This window comes from Aspergillus piperis (assembly GCF_003184755.1).
Source record: "Aspergillus piperis CBS 112811 unplaced genomic scaffold BO85scaffold_13, whole genome shotgun sequence".
NCBI classification, from domain to species: Eukaryota; Fungi; Ascomycota; class Eurotiomycetes; order Eurotiales; family Aspergillaceae; genus Aspergillus; species Aspergillus piperis.
Genome location: NW_020291603.1, coordinates 672,996 through 693,148, shown reverse-complemented (window position 1 = coordinate 693,148; position 20,153 = coordinate 672,996). Strand labels below are relative to the sequence as shown.

Here is a 20,153-nt window from a genome sequence, read left to right as displayed (position 1 = left end):
GATGAGACTGATCGCATCTTATCTAGATCAGTCCCATCGTTTCACAAGTAATCATCCGCCAGGGATGGATTATTGCCTAGGCTCCTAGTGACTACTAATTAGTCAGTTGCCTTCCCTGGAAACAATATGCCTCGTTGCATCACTCATCACTCGTATATTCTCCGATAGATCTATCCACTTCAACGGTCCTTCATCACTTCATCCCTCCGATACCTATGGCCTATGCACGTAAGCACGAATTTAATGGCCCCTCAAAATAGATCTATCTCCTCACTACCAAGCATACTACTCGATACATCCTATCTATCCATCCATCCATCCATCCATTTGATATATGTCCTATCATCCGCCCGAGCGTTACCAAACATAAACTCAACGCAGCCCCCCCTCCCCCTTACTTGCATAAACCTTATTATTACTCAAGTAGGCAGCAAGGTACACACCCACACACACCCTTTTGTGCAGATGCAGCCTTGCTTTACTTCCTTCCTCCCGTTAAGAAAAAAAAAAGAAAAAGAAAAAGAAACGCAGGTACGTACAATCTACGGAAATGCAGTAGTTCATAAAGAAGCTACATACTCAACACTACTTACTATGTCTTTATGAGTAGGATTATTAATAATACGAACACTCGATACGAGGCCTGCCAGTGGCCACTGAATGCGACGTGACAATGTCGATCGTCGGGGAGGGGTGAAATTGAGTTTCTTTATCTTTTTAGAGTTCTATTCTATCTAGTCTAGCCTGTGTACTGTCAGGATAAGTAAGTAGGTACTAAGCATTAGAAATGGTTGAATTGTGAAAAATAGGTATGGATCAACTGAGCGCAAGTGTGGGTGTTGGTGTGTGTGACAAGTTCACAAAATCGTGCATGGTTATTATGCAGGTTTCGGTTTTGAGTTTGGAAGTTTAATATGGATAGGCAGGTTAAGTATCCGTAGTTATTATTTATATGCTATCTATGACTTGGGTATAGTCTATATCCGGTTGATTTCAACCCTTTCCTTTCCCATCATGATGTCTCCCTGTAAGAATATCATCTAATAGTGTATAAGAGTATTGGAATGGTGCCGTGGATTTGAACCATACAAAAAGCAATAGAATGCTTTCCATTGGGTCGGTGGAGTGAAGAAGTGTGGTAGTAGTGTAGTAGTCCGACGATCGTTACTTTGCTGGAGATATAACCGGGTGCGTGCCGATTCTCGGGTGAGGATCGGCCGTTGGAAATTTCAGGGGGAAGGCCAATTAGATAGGTAGTAGTCAAGGTGCCATTGGGATAGGCGGGTTGGGAGAGCGCTGTTTGGGTTATTATTTGGCTTGTTGGTTATTCAGGTTATTACTTTGTAGTATTAAGATAAGTGGTTTTGTGGAATAACTATGTTGGGTGTACATATCTTGTTCAATGAGGATGGTTATGTGTGGATACCGGCTGATATGGATCCCGGATTTATAGTATATACCGCAAGGAGCAGTCGCCCGTGCTCATGATCCATAGGAAAAGATTTGTGAACACATATTTCTCTCCCCATTGGGACCAATAATTCAAGGAATAACGAGCCTAAGGCTGGTCCTTATCCAGATAATTCGGAGAGCGTACGAGCATCACCAGAATGGTGCAGTATCTACCTCAGGGAACAATTTTCGGTCGGATATCCCTTTCCCCTATCCCATTGGCAATAACAGAGCCGTTGAATCCTATTTTGTGGGTTATAGTGTTATTGATTGATAGATCGGTCAATCGGCTTGGCTAGAGATATAGGAGCATCCACTTCTGTTATGAACAGGGCAGTCGGATTATGCTGCTTTTATGCCCCATGTGGGTAATGCAATTTCACATCGTTGTATATGTCTACAACGAAGTTAGATGTTATGTGGATCCCTATATAGAAATTGGAATGATTGGAGGTATTATGGTATGAGTATTGGTTTAACTCAGTGGTACTTACTAGATGAGTGTAGTAGGGATTAGTTAGGACGTTGTCTATGAAATATATTTTGTCGGGCTTGTGCGGATTCGCATGCAATGAGAATAGTTTGCGATAAGTATCTAAATCTGTCATTTTAGTTAAGAGATGCTAACTCCTGCCAATGTCTTGTTAATTAGTGTTGGATGCCTTCATGGATGAGAAGTCCGGTTCCTGACCTGTATGCACATAGTGTATCACAAGATGAGAGTCAAGACATATTGTAGCCCCAGTAAAGGCGAAAGTCATCAGTATTGATTGTTCGACAAAATCAAAGCCTCTCGTGCCTGATCGGGGTTAGTACACTCATCCTGGCAGATGGTTGTACAAAGTAGCCTTAGACACCCAAACACACTCAGCTTCATCTCAAATAGTCTCAATGCATCCTCGGCCCGGATTAGCATGAACTATACCTTACCGAGTAGTGAACAAAAGCGACCATCGCCATAGGCTAGGTAGACGCGAAATTGGAGCGATCTCGCAGTTTGATTTCTAATGTCCCTACGGAGTATATTTATAAAACTTACTTTCTTTTTCATCTGCACATGTCGGCCAATGACCGACAGATATGAAGTATGCCAGGTGTGAGCTTAGTAGGTAGGCGGTTGGTTGATAGATCATCCAGGGAACTCCAAGGCGTCCATGATCCATGATCCATGCCTGGGGTCAGCTCCCACGTTCCGGTCGGGGATACTGAAAGTGCCTAATAATGGGGAACCGGATTAATTTCGTAAAGTGATGCTGATAGGCGGCCGGAGGAACTTACGTATCCCGACCGAGATGAAGGATGCCAGGCGCTATCATTTTATCACTCATCGAGCAATAGCCTGCTAGCTAAAGACAGATGCCAATCTCTTCCTCTTCCACTGCGATCGCACGACCGTTAGTGATGGAGCATAGCCTTTAATCAATTGGCAGTGGAGGCTAACTGGCCAAGTGGCCGGCCTAGTGTCCACTCGACAGCAATTAACCCACTCTCCAAATGGGTATGGATTGTCGCACACGCCCTCCATGGCACCATGTCGACCCGCACTCAAGCAACAGACTGTAACACCCGCGAGTCAAGCTTCTCCATTTCGAGCAGACTGGCTCTAACTCAAGGGTACGCACTGGACGCCCATATCCCTGTCCAACCGTGCAGGCTTGGAGGGTTAGACTGGTCGGTCGTCATTTCGCTTGCTTTGACTAACCTTACCGGCTTGGGAGGGAGATGCGCATGCGATGCGCCGTCCCGATGCAGATGGTTCCTGAGTTTGGCGGTCACTTTTGACGGTCTCCAGTAGTTTAATCACTAAATTAAAATGACTGACACTGGTGTCGGAGGTAGACGTGGAATGGGGAAGGGAGAGACATCCCCTCGTCCACCTCAAAAATGTCTCCTCCCGCTTAGATGGCATGTGATGTCAAGGAGACAGTGAGTTAAAGTTAAGTTTTCATCCTGGTCGCCTGGTGTGGCACTTTGCTCTTTGGGGTGCTTCTCCCTGTCGTTTCTTTTTTTCGGGGGTTTCTGCTATTTCGGTTTGGCTTCCCCTGCTTTGTTTTTCCCTGCCCTGTGGATGACAATTTTCGCGATCGGGCTGCATGACTATCTACTAGTTACTAGATTTGATGCTGTCGTCCGACCAATGTAAAGAAGCAAGTGCTGGATGGCAAAAAGTGATGCTGGTGCTGGTGCTGGTGCCCTCAGCTACGAAGGTCCAGCAGCTTTGCAATCTGAAACGTCTAATAGTGACAAGAATGGAGTTCATTTACCCCCATGTGGTTGGGAAAGGTGGCACTCCGGACTCCGTTTCGGTTCCTGAATTGCAATCCATCCGCCGCGAACCGTGGAACAACTTCTGTCGGCAATACGGGAACCGTCCGTGAGTCGTAATGCTTTTTCAGGCGAACGGATGGGGATGATGTGGAATATCAGTATGCTTTCTTTTGTAGACCAGCAAGCCACCACCGATCGCATCAAGTGTATAACCTGAATAGACCATAGAATACGATCAAGGGACCCAGGGCGACGGTAGAATAGTCATCACGGTAGGGATCATGAGGTGTGTTCTGGACCCCGACAGCTGGGCTGGTGGGTGGGTTTTTTTGGAGAGTGGGTTTCTGCCCCTGGCGTCGTAACCGCCATACCGGAAGGCGTACGGGACTTGGTTCCTGAGAGGGTCAATCCCCAATTGCATGGACGGTGCCTGACTGACTGACTGACTGACAATCTGTTGCTTTCTTCAGCTTTGGCTGTGGGTGTCATGCAGTCTGGCCCTTGATTGCTGGATCGTCTGTGGGAGATGGCCAGGAACCACGGTCTCAGCTGCGGTACTATTTTTACCTGGGCTGCTTTTTATGACTTGTTTCAACTTTCAAGCAGATTGGAAGGGCAGATCTTAGGAAATAATAGAGAAAAAGAGAAAGGCAGAGTACCGACAAGGATTTGGGAGGAAACAACTCCGCGTGCCATCAAATTGGACCCCTCTCCTTCTTCCCTCCCTCTCTCCCTCTGTCTTGTCTAGTCTCTTTATTATTAGCATTATTATTCACCGCAGCGCCGTTGCTGGCCGGCTCCTTTTCCACTTCGCACCGTCCACTTGTTTCCACTTCAGTTCAGCTCAACATAGTAAAGCGGCCGACTTGGGCCAACGCCCCAGCCCAGCCCCATCCCGGTTCGCTTCAACCTTGATGCCACCAATTAACTTTGCTTGCCGCTCAGGAGTTCTTCCATCTCCTCTCCTCTCTGCGACAGCTTCTCCCGCTTGGGTGTCTTTTTATCTTTTCTCGGATTTCTAGTCGGGGTGTGTAGAGATACCTTTCTATCTGGCTGGTACTGCCTAGACCCGGGGAACTCTTCCTGTCCATTCCCTGTCACTCCCTTTCTGCCATTCTTGCCTTAAGCCCCTCTGCGGTGACCGCCAGTGGTGTGCAGCTTCGCTCTCTCTCTCTTCTCTTTCTCAATTGGCCTCTCTGTCAGTGTCCAACTGTTTGCTCCCTCCCTTTGTTCGCACTGTGGCCGGGACACTCTCCTGTAATTGTCCCCTTTCCCCTTACCTTGGATTCACTTGTTCCGGTCCATCTCCCGCCTTTCCGGTCACCCTTCTAACCAGCTTTCACTGCTTCGATAGGAACCTTCCCGCTTTTTTATTGTACCTGCAGGTTAGAGACCGCTTGACGTCGCAGAGTGCCGCAGGCCGCCATCTCACGCGACGGAACCGCCCACATAAATCATAATCCTAATAAAAGGACACCAAGAGTGAACAGTCGCACTTCTGGCGCACCGATTCGCGACTGATGACTCCCGCCTCTATTTCATGACCAATCACCACATTTCTGTCCACCATTCGCCGATCTATCTCTGCCCAACCTGTTCCTCCCCGCTCTTTCTGGCCTGCAACCGTATAAAGGGCCATGACGGGCTCTCAGCCTGAATCGCCAGCGGATGCGCCCCAGCGTCCTTTCAGCGGCATCATGCGGACCCCCCGGAGCACAAGTCGTTTGAGTATGAGCAGTAGACATGGTGGAGGAAGTCGAGCTTCGGATGAGGATGGGAAAACTGCGGTCAAAGTCGGTGCGTTATTTCATTCAATGCCGTGCGCCCGTTGGGACTGAGCCGGTTCAGATGCGGTATTGCGGATACCGCTCGCCTCGGCGCCTCCAACGCCCCACGTGCGCGGCTTCATGATTATAGCTCTGCATACTGATCACGTTTCTAGCTGTTCGAGTGCGACCGCCCCTGAAGCCAACCGATCCCGGATATGAATTGGTTCCCCAGCGCTTCCAGCGTCCCATGGTCCATGTCACAAATCCCACCAGTGTTGCCATCGATGTTCCTCAGGGCCGAAAGTTGTTTGTTTTTGACCGGGTGTTCGCTGAGACGGTCGATCAGGATGGTGTCTGGGACTATCTCAGCGATAGCGTCGGCTCTTTCCTACAGGGCTACAACGTTTCAATCCTGGCCTATGGCCAGTCCGGCGCGGGAAAGTCCTACACCATGGGAACTTCGGGCCCCAGTGAACAAAGTGACCCGAAATCGATGGGTTCGTTCTGCTCCCCGAGAAGCGCGCGATATGCGGCGCATTCGGCTGACGAAAATAGGAATCATTCCTCGGGCTGCTCAGCTTCTCTTCGAAAAATTAGAGGGCCCTACCAAACCCAATCGCAACAGCGGCACAGGCCTCCGTACTCCGTCCCGCTATTCTGTCGGCTCCGCCTCCAGCTTTGGGAAGGCTAGCGTCGAGAAGAACTGGCAGCTGAAGGCCACCTACGTTGAAGTATGTGACCTCACATCGGATACTGCTTCGCGATTGGAAGATACTAACGGGTGCAGATCTACAACGAACAATTGCGAGATCTCCTCGTGCCCGAATCAACACATCAGGGCGAGCGGGGCACAGTTACCATCCGCGAGGACGCAAAAGGACGTATTATACTCACCGGTCTTCATCAGGTGAACATCAATTCATACGAAGATCTGATGGGTGCACTTAGCTTCGGTTCTTCCATCCGACAGACCGACTCTACCGCCATCAACGCCAAGTCTTCCCGATCACACGCAGTGTTCAGTTTAAATCTTGTCCAGCGAAAGGCATCCAACGGTGTCATGTCCCCGACACCCAAGGAAAAGCGCATGTCGATGCCAGTGGAGATGATGTCTGGGTCCGATGCCTCCGTCATGGTGGATAGCAAGCTTCATTTCGTGGATTTAGCAGGAAGTGAGAGGTTGAAGAACACTGGAGCCTCCGGTGAACGGGCGAAGGAGGGTATCTCGATCAATGCGGGTCTTGCTGCTTTGGGCAAGGTCATTTCGCAGCTCTCCTCTCGCCAAGCCGGCGCTCACGTTTCCTATCGTGACTCGAAGCTCACACGTCTGCTTCAGGACTCCCTGGGTGGTAACGCTTATACATACATGATTGCGTGTGTCAACCCTGCGGAGTTCCATCTCAGCGAAACCGTGAACACGGTTCAGTATGCGCAAAGAGCCAGAGCAATCCAGAGCAAGCCACGCATCCAGCAGATTGCCGACGAAAGCGATAAGCACGCAGTTATCGAACGACTGAAAGCGGAGGTTGCTTTCTTGCGCCAGCAGCTCCGTAATGCGGAAGAGAACGGCCGTCGAAGCGCTGCCCCGCAGGATCGAGCGGAGCGACAGAACGAGCGGGAGGTCGAGCTCCAGAACCAGCTTCTCGATACGCAAGAGAGTTACAACGCTCTCAGCCAGCGTCATGCGAAATTAATCTCGGAGATCGCTAGGGACTCCGAACATGCTGGCGAGACAGACCCCAATGACGTGGTCAGCTTGGTCGGGAAAACTTCTGTTGAGCGTCTGAAGCGATCACAGTCTTTTGCGGAGTCGATCGAGCAGGTCGTTCTGGAGTACGAGAAGACTATCCAGAGCCTTGAGTCGTCTCTTTCCAACACTAGGTCTTCCCTCTCAGTAACAGAGAGCACGCTTCTCGAACGCGAGACAAAGTGCGCATACGTTGAGACCGTCAACTCCCAATTGCAGGCACGGATTCAGAAGCTGCTTGATCGTGAGAACAGCACAGAGACTTATCTGCATGAGTTGGAAGCGCGGCTTGATGGGCAGTCTACGGGCGAAGAGAAGCAAGCGGCTATCGTGGCCGAACTTCGGAAGGAGCTCAGTCGGGCCCGTGAAAGTGAAGCCAACTGCGAAGACTATATTTCCACGCTTGAGGAGCGCTTGGCCGAAGCCGACCAAGATATGGAGCTCATGCAAAGGGAAATGGAGCGCCTGGAGCATGTTATTGAGCGCCAGCGCAGCCTGGGCAAACTGGATAACCTCTTGTATGAACTTGACCATGTCCAGCAGAACGGCAACCAGAAGGATCTGTCTGAGGACGAGCTGGAGACTCATACTCCAGTTCCCGTCAAGGGTGCCTACAAACCTCGCACTCGAGCAACATCCCTTTCCCTTGATGTCCTGACCGAGGCAGTGGAGACCGCCATACCCGAATCAGACGAAGGCCTGACAGAGCCCACCCCAGAAGCCGTGCGCGAAGCTTCCATGGAAACTGAGGCGACTGTTGAGACAGACGAGACCAACTTGAAGGTCCTAGAATCGGCTACTGACCGCCTGGAGGCCCAGGAGAACGGTGCCCGTGCGAGTCGAGCCTCTACTCCCACCCAAACCAAAGTGGTTGCGGACAAGCTGGAGACAGTCACCCAGGAGTTATTTGACTTGCGTATGCAGCACGAGTCTACTGTGAGTGAGTACGAGACGCTGGAGGCGAAGTATGCGGAAGCAATGAAAGCCCTGGCGGAGTTCCAACGGGACGCCGCCGACGAAGCTCGCCATCCCGACGAAAAGGTTCAAGAACTTCTCTCCACTAATGTTGAATCTCGCCCGGTGTCTTTTTTAGAGGAAGGCAAGGCCCCCAGCTCGAACGATGGAAAACAACCATCGTCCTCGCCATCAGTCTCTTCGGAGTTATCCTTGGCCGGGGAGCCTGCTTCTTCGCACGAGCAATCTACCTTGAGTAATGGTGAAGTCCCACAGGAAAATCACGTCGACACTCGAGAGATAGATGAAGCGAAGGCCCAAGAAGTGGAGCAGATGCGTCGCTTGCTCGTGGAGCATCAGGAGGGTGTTTCGATTATGACGCAGAAGTATGCCCAGTTGCAGTCGGAGCATGAAGGAACCCTCAGCCTCATTGAAACGCTGAAGGCCGAACTGCAGCGAAAGAATTCTTCACCGCCGACCACGCCAGGCTTCAAGTCCCCTGTAATTCGGAGAAAGACAAGCCAGAGTCTGATTGGTACTGTCGATCGGGCTCACCGCTCCCTTGCCGCCTTGCGTAATATTGCAGTTGAGGAATTCGAGGCCCGCCCTGATACGATGCAGAACTTCGAAGTCCACCTCGACTCGGCTATGCACGAACTACACAATCGCATGGAACGTATCCAGGCGCTGGAGGCCGAAAACCAGAGCGTCAAGAAGGAAATGGAGACCAAATCAACCATCATCTCCGGGCTCACTCGTGAGAGGTCGAGCTTGCAGGGAGGCGGTGGGTCCTCGGTCGACATGGGCCTCGTCAATCAACTCCGTGATCAAGTGGTGCAGCAAGAGAATCTCATCAACGAGATGAAAGAATCACACGATACCAGGGAGAAGCAGCTTCTCGCCGAGATCGAAGAGTTGAAGAGCCTCCTGAAGACGCAGGAAGAAGCCGCTAAAGCCCAGGATGTGTGCGCTGAAGAGCAAGATAGGAAGATCTCTTCTCTCGAAGGTGAAGTCACGGAATTGAAGAGCAAACACCAGAACGCCGTTGAATCGTTGCAATCGTCCGAACAGGAATTGAGCGCGACACTGGCAGAGCTCGACAAGGCTTTAGCGTCCATCGACGCGATGCGTTCCGAACAGGCAGCCGCCGGTGAAGCATCTGCCTCGAAGGATGCTGCCGCTAGAGAATTGGAGTCCGAGAGGGAGCAACAAGAAGAACTCGTTGCAAAATTGAAGCATGTCATTGATGAACACAAGGCCACCACTGATGCCCACCTTGAGAAGATCGCCTCCCTCGAAAAGTCTCACAGCGAAGCCCAGCTGCAGCTGTCAGAACTCCGGACAGCAAAGGACAACGATAGCAGCGAGGTCCAAGTACATCAGTCTCGTGTGTCAGAGCTGGAGAAGGAGATTGACACCCACAAGTCACTTGCTGACTCGTACAAGAGGGAACTGGAGTCCCTACAAGAGTCCCACAAGCAGGAGGTGACGGAACTTGAAGCTCGGGCTACAGCGGCTGCGCAGGTTGACTATGAGTCGCGTTTCGCCACGATGAGCGCCGAGCATGAGGAGACGATGAAGACCCTGAAGTCTGAGATCCTAGAGTCGCGGGAAGAGTTGACGAAATTGCTCAATATGGTTTCGAAACTCCTCAACGCTGATGTTACCGCAGAGACCATGGCGGAGCAAATTCAGGAGATCATGGCTCAGAAGCAGCACTTCTCCGACAAGTACGCTGAGATGCTGGATACCAACGAGGATCTGCGTAAGCAACTTGAGACTAAGGGATCTGATGATGGCCGGCTGGAGGAGCTCATGCAGAGCAACTCCACGAAGGAAGCGAAGGTCAACGAGCTGGCTCTTCTGGTCGCCACCCTCGAGGATACTCTGCGCCAGAAGGAAGAGCAGGTCAAGAAGAAGGAGGCGATCATTGCCGAAGTCAAGGCCGAAAAGGAGAAGAGTGTCCGCTTGGTGGAGGAGCTGGAGGAACAGATCACCAATAGCTTCGACCAGCACCACAACCGTCTCTCCGTCATTCAACAGGAGCGTGACCAGGCTTTGGAAGATGCCAAGGTGAAGATTGCAGCCTATGAGAAAGATATTGAGACATACCGTGTACGGATCGAGCAGCTTGAGGTAAGTCTTAGGATATTGAGAACTACATATGGCAATGACTAACATTCATCTAGCTCCAAATCAAGAACCAAGACAGCTCTCACGACCGCAGCAGCTCGATCACGTCCAATCTCCGCAAGAGCTCATCTGCAACCTCTCTCCCTTCGCCGCCTCCCGCCATTCCCCTGCCTCCTTTACCGAACATTGCCTCGGCCACAAACGGCACTGGCAGTATCTCTCCCCCCAGCTCCCGTCATACTAGCAAGGAGCTGGTGAACCCACAGATCGTCGATGATCAGGAGGCTCGCATTCGCACCATCGAGAAGCACCTGAACGCCGAGAAGCAGCTCACCGCCACCTTGGAAGAAGCTCTGGGCGACCTTGAAGCGCAAAGCAACAAGGTCAAGTCGGATTGCGATGCTTGGAAGAAGAAGGCCCGGGAGCTGGAAGAAGAACTGACCACGCTCCGCAAGGAGCGCGCCTCCCAGCGCCTCTCACTGCAGGCCGTCGAGGAGGAACGCAACGCTCGCCGGGAGGCCGAAGCCGCCCGGGCGCAGCTCGAGGAGCGGATGAATGCGCTCAACAAGAAGAAAAAGAAGAGCACTCTCAACTGCTTCTAGATTTGATCGATCTACATTAGCGGATATCATTTGCTTTGCTTTGCCTTGCCTTGTCCTGCCCGCCTTTGTTTTTCACGTCCCTTTTGGCGCCACGATGTTCAGTCTTCTCTGTATTATGAACTAACTCAACGTCAATTCCCCCTTCTTCGCCTCGTTGATACCTCCCCTTATTTTTCTTCTGTGTATTTTCCTTTCACGGCTTTTCTTCTTATTCGTGCACCTGACTGACCCCCTTCACTTCTGCTCCGCCTATATTGATGAATCCTGACTTTATGACTTATAAGTATGGCCCGTGATTGTACATTTTCCGACTACCCTGACCATACATTGATACATGTGTTCTTTGAGAATGTTTTGATTCCCAGTTGTCCAGCATGCGCAGCTAGAATAGCAGCTTCTGCTTTTCTTTCTTCTAGTTAGAATTGTCATCGGTATGAAATTAATAGTTACCGGGACGTACGTAGATTGATCGCCTGGTGTCAGTTTCTTCAATTCTTCATGCACCAGCTTAGACGGTGGCTCGATTTAAAACAATCTAAAACTCAAAGTGACAGATATAGTTACAAAATAGCGTGATACAAAAATCCCAGTACATACCTTGCTCAATATTATAGCGATCTACTTATACCCCCCGTCCCCGAACGGCGATAAGAGAGATAGATCATCACATGACGCAATCTTCCCAATCGGCCGCGTGTCTCTTTCCACCTCTGCAACTAAATTAAATCAACTACAAAAACCACCAGCTACGAACCACCTCAAATCCCAATCCGCAATGCCAATGTCCACTTGAAATAGTCCCCTCGACTCAATTACTTTCTCACCCACCACAAAACACCCACCGGGAAAAGAAGGAAACAACAATGCCCCCCGCCAAAATCACCATCATCCACCCCGACCTGGGCATTGGCGGCGCAGAACGTCTAATCATTGACGTGGCACTAGCACTACAATCGCGCGGCCACCCTGTTACGATTTACACCTCGCACCGGGATAAATCGCATTGTTTCGAGGAGGCGCGCGATGGGACGCTTGATGTGCAGGTGCGCGGGAATACGATCTTCCCGGCGCATGTGGGCGGACGGTTGTTTGTGCTTATGGCTATTTTGAGACAGTTGCATTTGACGTGGGAGTTGTTGGTTGGGGAGGGTGCTACAAGTGGGGATAATGGAGAGGGTGAGGAAGAGGAGGTGTTTATTGTGGATCAGATGCCGGCCTGTGTGCCGTTCTTGAAGGTGTTTGGGGGGAAGAAGAATAGCAGGAAGAAGCAGAGGATTTTGTTCTATTGTCATTTTCCGGATCAGTTGCTTGCGAGGAGGGATGAGGGGGGTTCGGTGTTGCAGGTGCTTAAGGGGTTGTATCGCGTGCCGTTTGATTGGTTTGAGGGATGGGCTGTGAGTGCGTCGGATAAGGTGGTTGCGAATTCGAGGTTTACGAGAGGGGTGGTTAGTGGGGTGTTTGGGAGGGAGAAGGTTGGGGAGTTGAGTGTTGTTTATCCGTGTGTTGATACTAAGGCTGGGGATGGGGGTGAGGGGGTGGTGAAGGAGGGGGAGCAGTTATGGGGTGGGAAGAAGATCTTGCTTAGTGTTAATCGGTTTGAGAGGAAGAAGGACCTGGCGCTGGCGATTCGTGCCTATCATGGCCTTGGGGCGGAGAAGAGGAAGGGGACGAGGTTGGTTGTTGCTGGTGAGTATTGCCCTTTTCTGACTGACGGTTGAGGATGCGCTCGTTGTTTTGCTGGTTGAGAGGAGTGCGCTAACTGGTTGTGTGCGTGGTGCAGGTGGTTACGATAATCGCGTCCAGGAGAACGTGCAGTATCATCGAGAGCTGGATGAGTTGGCGACTGGGTTGGGCTTGCAGACGGCGACATCTAAGACGGTTATTTCGGCGCTTTCGATCCCCGATTCTATCGATGTCCTGTTCCTGTTGTCCGTGCCGACGGCGTTCCGTGATACCCTTTTGCTGCAGGCGAAGTTGCTCCTGTATACGCCAATCAACGAACACTTCGGGATTGTGCCGGTTGAGGCGATGCGCGCTGGCGTGCCGGTGCTTGCGTCGAATACTGGAGGGCCGTTGGAGACCATTGTGGAGGGCGAAACGGGCTGGCTCCGTGACGCTAAGGTGGATGCCGATTGGACGGCGGTGATGGACAAGGTGCTCTATGGCATGAAGCAGGAGGAGCTGGACAGGATGTCTGTGGCTGCGAAGGAGCGAGTCGAGAAGGAGTTCTCACTGACGGCCATGGGCGAGAAACTCGAGCAGGAAATCGAGGAGATGCTCGGCCAGGAGCAGCGGCCGTTCCATGGCTTCCAACAGGTTCTTGCCCTGCTTGCGTTGGTGGGAGTGGTGCTTGCCCTCGTTTCTGCATTTCTGGTGAAGCTGCTTTGATTGTTTGTCAAAATAATACCCTTAACTTGCGTGTACAATATTCAATTTAATGCTCAGTTCATCCTTTTGGATATCCAGTAGATATTGAATGGCTTCACGTGACACCGCGCCACCGACGTGTTCCCCGCGACACGTGCCGTCATCTCCAACTTGGCAGTTGTTCTTCATCCCCGCCGTTGTCATCACCAAGTTGGGTTTTTTGGTGTTTTGGGCAAGATGCCAGAGGTCATCGACCTCCTCTCCTCCACCCCTCCGCCCCCGATAGAAAGACGCGAGCAGCTGTCTATCCGCAGGGCTCATTCACATCCGCCTGTGGTGCCCGCCTCGGACTCCATCTTTTCCGACGAGATCGATCTCTCCGCATTTACCTACGATAACCCGATTGAGCAGCCCGCTAAACGACGACGCTTGAGCCATGAGATTACACCCGCTAAAGAAGTACCGCTGCCACCAGCAAAGAATTCGCTCTTCCTTTTCTCCGATGACGACATAATCTTATCCTCGGACGGTCCCGCCCCTGCGAAACCTCCGGCCTGGAATGGAGAATCCGACCCGATCGTTTTTACCTCGTCGGCGCCTGAAACAAGACACAATCTGCCAGTCAGACCAGCCATATCATCGCGTGATATCAACCCTATCCCTATAGATGACGAAGATGATAGTATTCCCAACGGCACCCGCAACAACCGACTACGGAGGGAGGAGATCCAAGTGTCCAGCGACCAACTCGATTTCCCAGACGTCGACGATCTACTTGATGTAGCTCAGCGAGTGGAAGCAAATGCATTCTCAAGCCGGACAGCGAATCTGCTAGCAACCCTGGAAGACCGTTCTCGCGGCAGCAATGACGACTCGGTATCACGATCGACGAGAGGCCGCAAGCAGCAGGATCAGAGCGATGACATAGATGTCGAAGAGATGCCACCACCGCGGAGGCCCCAGCGCAAAACTACCAAGGTTTCAAATGAAGAGAAGGAGGCTAAAGCCAGAGAGCGGGAGGCGGCCAAGGCGCAAAGAGAGCGAGATAAACAACTCGAAAAGGAGCGCAAGCAGAAAGCCAAGGAGGATAAAGCCCGCGAAAAGCAACTGGCAGCGGACATTGCTGAGGTCAACAAGCTCAAGGTGGACAAGAAGGATTCCACGCATGAGATGCTAATTGACCTCGCCTCTACATTTACCGACACAAGTCTCGGAAACCAAACATCAGAGCTCATGTGTCTTCTCAAAGTCGATCTCACATTCTTCCCCAGTGCCATCCCAAATATCGTCAAGTGGCGTCGCAAGGTCCGAGCTACATATAATGACTCTCTTGGACACTGGGAACCGTGCGCGCTTCACATCCGTGAGGAAGAGGAGCACGTGTTGTGCTTAATAGCGGCCCAGGACTTTATTGATATGATCGTGCCTCCTCCAACCTCCGAACCAAGAAACACTGTCAGCGACCACGTTCAACGCTTGAAATCTGCCTACCCAAAGTCTCGGCCGATCTATTTGATTGAAGGTCTAACGAGTCTGATGCGGAAGAATAACAATGCGCAAAACAGAGCCTACCAAGCTGCTGTGCGACGACAGTTTGAAGACACCTCTGCTCGTCCGTCAGGTCGGAGAAAACAACAGCAACCCGAAACTATTACACCCATAGACAGCGATACGGTCGAAGACGCTCTGCTCGATCTACAGGTGACCCACTCGTGTCTAATCCATCACACAAGCTCCCCCGCAGAATCCGCAGAATGGATCAAGAATTTCACCGAGTATATTTCCACTGTACCTTATCGCCGTGAGCGGATGGACCTAAATGACTCCGCATTCTGTATGGATGTGGGACAAGTCAAGCCCGGCGAGAACCGGTCTGACGCATTCGTTAAGATGATCCAGGAGGTGAACCGAGTCACGGCGTCAATGGCATACGGCATCGCGACACAATATCCAAGTGCGATGGACTTGGTAAATGCGATGAGGAAACATGGACCGGGACTGCTGGAAGACGTCAAGGTATGATCATTCTGTTCTCACCTTATTTAGTTACCTCTTCAAATTACATACTGACGGTTATACCTTCAGAAATCAGCAAACAAAAATGGCGCCCTCACCGACTCGCGCATCGGACCGGCCGTGAGTAGACGATTGTATAAAGTATTCATGGGAATGGATCCGACGTCGACCGACATATGAGCACATCTCTGATCGGCGAATATTGTCCGTCTCTTTTATTGGAGTTATGCTTGCAGCGGTATTGGTGCATATATTCTGGGTTCGTTATTGGCACGACAGATACGACTTCTACTGGTATACTCACAACCACCTTTTATTATCACGAATCGGCATTATATTGCCCGCAACATCATTATTGGTATCGGTCTATCTTGGTGTTCATATCTTCTCGTCTCTTGTATTTGGGAGTCTGGAAGACAGCTTGTATAGATATTACAACCCTTCACCAAATGAGTGTTGGAAACAGAAGTTTCCATCCGACAGCGTCTAGTTGGCATCCTAGATAATTAGATGCATCGCTAGAAATTGAGTCAGCTGAAATAAACATCCGCCATCAAGCTACTACGTACAGAATTCTCTGCATTCAGAATTCCACTATGACATGAATCGGCATTAGATCCCAGCAACCTCTAGACACGTGCCTTCCTCATTCTACCCGTAACACCCAACCCCTCTGTACTTTATCACTTAAGTAAGTGGGAAAATAGGTCTACGCAGTGTGTGACATAGTTACTAGAATCCTAGAACATCTACACCTACAGGTCACTAAATCCCTCACTAGAGTCCTAGAACATCTACACCTAACAGGTCACTAAATCCCTCACAATGAACAATAGCTTCAAACCGCACAATCTAAATTGATTGATAACAAAGGCTAATTTAACACGTCATAAACAAAGAACAGGCTAACTTTGAACATGCTGTACAGTAATTGTGATAGTGCTTTTATCTGAATTCAGGCTTACATCAAAACATCAGGGTTTGATTGCCCTGATGGATCTTCCCCCCGTGATGATATTGTTGAATTCAGGGGAAAGGAGGTCCAGGTAAACTGAATGAAGGCAGAGACGTAGTTTCAACGCATGACAAAACGGTATAAAATCCGCGTATCATAAATCAAGGCTCATTTGCGAAGTGTTGAAACAAGTAAGAACCAGCGAGAAGTATGTCAGTCAGTAGCCAATCTACAAAGCCCGCAGACTGATCGCGGAACTTCGCTTGGATACTGTCTTGTGCGTTTCCAGCCCCATTAGCTGGCGGACCGCCGTCTGTGCTGACCGCACACTGTAATCCATCGTCACGGCCACCTCTCCCGGGATGTCCACGAATTGGCCAATGAGTCCGAGATTGTCGATCCCCGGGGGTATCACTTGTGGTCGATCGCCGCGCAAGCGGGGCAACAGTGTTGCCGCTGCTCGTGGAACCACGCAAGGTAGGGTAATCGAGTGGTCTAGGATCCCCTGCACAGGGAAATTCAGTTGTTTTAATATCTCTTCCATGATTTCTTGTCCCGAGCATTCGAGCATGGGTTTCTTGACGTAGTCGCCCTCCCGCTCGGGGTACATTGCGTAGCCCCAGAGCACCTGCACGTGCGCAGGTTGATCGGGGAATAGAGGCTGCTGGGGGAGATTGATGCTGAGGAGCCAGGGAGTGTCTTTGAGGGTGACGAAAGTGCCGCTTCCTACTTTATCGCCGGTGAGGGCGGTAAACCGGTTGAAGAACTCGGGGGAGGAAAAGGTGACGGTGAAGGATTCGAGGCGGGACTCTCCCATGCGTGTGCAGAAGTTGTATGCATTCCCGAAGATAGGGTTTTTTGTGGACAGCTCTAGCCACAGAAGCCAGTTCTCGTCTAAGTCTTTCTCGATCTCCATTAGTTCCAGGGATGGTGGGGACGTATTGGTGCCCGTTGTGGAGCCGGACATAACCGAGCCTAGTGACACCAGCACGATGTCCCGCGGCCCTAGGTTTATCGTCTGCTCGGGCTCATTTTCGTGTATGGCTTTGATGGCTGATACCCGGTGCGGATCGCTGCTTGAAGGGGTAGTGATGATATCAGTGACTGTCGTGTGGAAGCGGAAGTCTACGCCCCGGGACCGCAGAAATTGAGCGACCGGTGCGACGATAGACTCGTGCCGGTTGAAACGGCCACCATCTAGCTTCCGGCGACGGTGGATCTCGTGGATGCTGTGCATGTAGTGTTGAAGGTAGCGCCGGAACTCGGCTGCACTATGGGCAGGCTTTATACCAAAGCTAGGAAGTTGTTAGGTATGGCAAATAAATGATACAAAGGTACGACTCACGTCGTGGAAAGTAGCATCCAGTAGCAGCTTTTAAAGAAGCTTTTGCTGAAATGGTCGCAGATGCGCGAGCGGCCCAGGGACTTGTCCGATTTCGAAACCAGCATGAACAGGTCCACGCGGTCGCGCAGTCCTAAACTCGCTCGTTTGGCGTCAATGCGTTCAAGACTATGTTTGTGACGGGCGAGGAAGCGAGTATGAGGACGATCTTTAATGGCTTCGGTGGCCCAGAACTCGTCAAGGTCTTCGAGAACAGACTGGTTTGACTTTGTCCTGGAGGGAACCAGAGAGAGGAGTTCTTCCATACAGGCGTCGTTGAATGGAGGCATCCCTCCTGCCCGGCAATCATATCCATTGATGGGGTCGCCCGTACTGATAGTCCCGCCGCCAGCTTGACTGAGGGTTTCAAGGATGTGAACACGAGATGGAGGCACATGCGCTTCCTGAATGAGGTGTACAGCTGCAGTCAGAGAAGAAATGCCGGCCCCTAGAATCCACGCATCCATCCCCTCTGGCGACCGGCGCTCAGGCGGAGGAGTTGGCGGTGCCGAAATGGAAGACATGACGGACATTGGTTGTCACTGCTTGAATGAGACAGCCACGAGGACAGCCAACCGGTATATAAAGCGACGCCCACGGCGTTCTGGACTTCACGGGTGTGGCGGGAAGGTTTCTGATGTCAAGGCTCGCCGATATCCTGACACTCTGGGAGAACCATGGATCGCAGCGGTTAGACCCACGCTGACGACACAATGATTTGCTTGCGCAAGATGGGCAGTGTATTCGATCCAGATAATATTCGTTCTAGCAAAGTCATCTTAGGTCGTGTTCATTCTAGAACTGGCCACGAAAATATGACTTCGGCTGGTTACTGTTACTGCCAAAGGGACACTGACCCCTGTATTCCTTTTCCAATACTTCTACACACTCACCCACAGACTTTCGTCCCTTTCCTTCGAAGTACCTCGGTCCCAAATTGGCTACATCAAAGCCCCCGGGGTAGTAGGTCTCGCCATCATCGCCGGGAAGTGGAAGGCCTAGGGCCCACGTCAACCACGCCGCTGGACCCCAGCGGTTCCAGACGGTGGGTTGCACGTAGTATGGCATTCCTTTCCAAATTCGAACATAATACCGACCCTCCTCATTAGGAGTATCGCTGAAAACCTCTTGTCGGAGAACCATCGGCCGAGGAAGCCCAAGGTATCGCAGAAAATACTTCCGTAGGGCTACTAGCCCCGTAAAAATCCTCCGATACCACATGGGTGGCGCCTCGTACCTGATTTATCAGCACATGGCTCTCGGCATAAGCGGTCATAAAGAATGTGTTGTGCAAGGAAAGCTCACATCATTGCTTCCCGCAATCTATTGTCCATCACACAGGTGGCAAAGCCGACGGCGACGCCTTTCACCCACTCGGGAAATCCGTAAACAATGACATCCATCGTCTTGTTCGCGACCAGTCTGTTCCGGTGGTCGGGTCTCATGTTCTCTTCTTCATAATGGTCACTCCACTGCCGGAGCTCTTCCAAGAAATGCAGGCCATCTCTGAACCCGCTTTTTCCCGACGGTAACGCATGATAGCTGATATCCAACGCATCTCCCAGGCTTTTCCAGTAAGTTCCAATAGCACACTGTTCCAACTCCGTCATTGCCCTCCACTCGAACCGCCCCACAAAGCGGATGGGTTCTGTAGCGAATAGGCTCAGAGTATAGAGCATGTCAGACTCGAGGATTCTACCGCTGGCACGGTATCCGGAGTGTAGGAATTTGGTCCGGGCAATGGCAGTGCGCGCACGAGAGGAAGTAGGAGGGCATGTCACGAACTGACCGATAAGGGTACCCGTATCTGCATAGCGCTTGAAAGAGGTGGCAGGGTCTGAAAGTTGGGAAGTATGCAGAAGGAGGGAAGAGATGGTCGGGATGCCGTATGTCTGGATGGGAGATTACATGTTATTAGTAGGATTCCATGATGAGGGGAGGTAAGGAGGAACAGTTACCCGAAAGAGTGCAAACTGAAGGGCTCTCACTGCAGTCGTAGGGAACTCGAGTTGCATTATGTTCTTTTGTATGGCCCATGCATCATGGACGGTCATTTGGGACATAGATGCACGGTTTGCATACTGTGGGTAGTCGCGGTAAAGATTGCGAGCGCGCTGGAAGCGAAGAGTGGAGACGAGGAGAAGGTAGGCGAGGAAGGCGAGTGTGAGGGTGATGGGAAGCGAGACTGGTAGTTGATGGATTGGAGGTGTGAGAGTGGTAAGGGAAAAGGTGGTTGTAAGGGGCATGATGGTGATGATCTCTTGTGCGGAGATTGGATGATGGATTCCAGATTCTGGGACGTTTGTATAGATCTATGATGAAGTTGGGATGCTCCATTAGGAAGGTCCGTCGGTCTGTGGTGCCCATTATATACTACAACCGCACGAAGACAGAAGTCACATTCCTGTGTATTATCATTGTCCCATACATTCTTCCCTATAGTCAGCAGCTCAATGCCTGTGGTATACATCCTCAATGGTTGCACCCGTCGTAACGAGTTCATATGCCA

At 51.1% G+C, this 20,153-nt stretch overlaps 4 protein-coding genes across 4 annotated transcripts; 3 read left to right on the top strand and 1 right to left on the bottom strand.

Moving 5' to 3' along the window:
* The first annotated feature begins 5,076 nt into the window (after positions 1-5,076).
* On the top strand, positions 5,077-11,060 carry BO85DRAFT_62765 (kinesin family protein). The gene is made up of 5 exons (XM_025665540.1): positions 5,077-5,517; positions 5,663-5,986; positions 6,045-6,220; positions 6,277-10,326; positions 10,380-11,060. Exons 1-5 carry the CDS (start codon positions 5,358-5,360, stop codon positions 10,923-10,925), a joined length of 5,256 nt encoding a protein of 1,751 aa, XP_025514161.1. The 5' UTR covers positions 5,077-5,357; the 3' UTR covers positions 10,926-11,060.
* Positions 11,061-11,658: 598 nt separating this feature from the next.
* BO85DRAFT_400579 (GDP-Man:Man(1)GlcNAc(2)-PP-dolichol alpha-1,3-mannosyltransferase) lies at positions 11,659-13,376 on the top strand. The gene is made up of 2 exons (XM_025657128.1): positions 11,659-12,611; positions 12,706-13,376. The coding sequence occupies exons 1-2, from the start codon at positions 11,789-11,791 to the stop codon at positions 13,311-13,313; spliced, it is 1,431 nt and encodes a 476-aa protein (XP_025514160.1). The 5' UTR covers positions 11,659-11,788; the 3' UTR covers positions 13,314-13,376.
* Positions 13,377-13,498: 122 nt separating this feature from the next.
* On the top strand, positions 13,499-15,860 carry BO85DRAFT_479155 (uncharacterized protein). The gene is made up of 2 exons (XM_025662935.1): positions 13,499-15,308; positions 15,378-15,860. The coding sequence occupies exons 1-2, from the start codon at positions 13,530-13,532 to the stop codon at positions 15,486-15,488; spliced, it is 1,890 nt and encodes a 629-aa protein (XP_025514159.1). The 5' UTR covers positions 13,499-13,529; the 3' UTR covers positions 15,489-15,860.
* A 632-nt stretch (positions 15,861-16,492) lies between these two features.
* BO85DRAFT_375115 (oleate hydratase) lies at positions 16,493-19,890 on the bottom strand (the record flags this gene model as incomplete). Its single annotated transcript, XM_025656154.1, has 5 exons — positions 16,493-17,558; positions 17,609-18,065; positions 18,538-18,881; positions 18,950-19,536; positions 19,603-19,890. The coding sequence occupies 5 exons, from the start codon at positions 19,888-19,890 to the stop codon at positions 16,493-16,495; spliced, it is 2,742 nt and encodes a 913-aa protein (XP_025514158.1).
* Between the last annotated feature and the right edge of the window lie 263 nt (positions 19,891-20,153).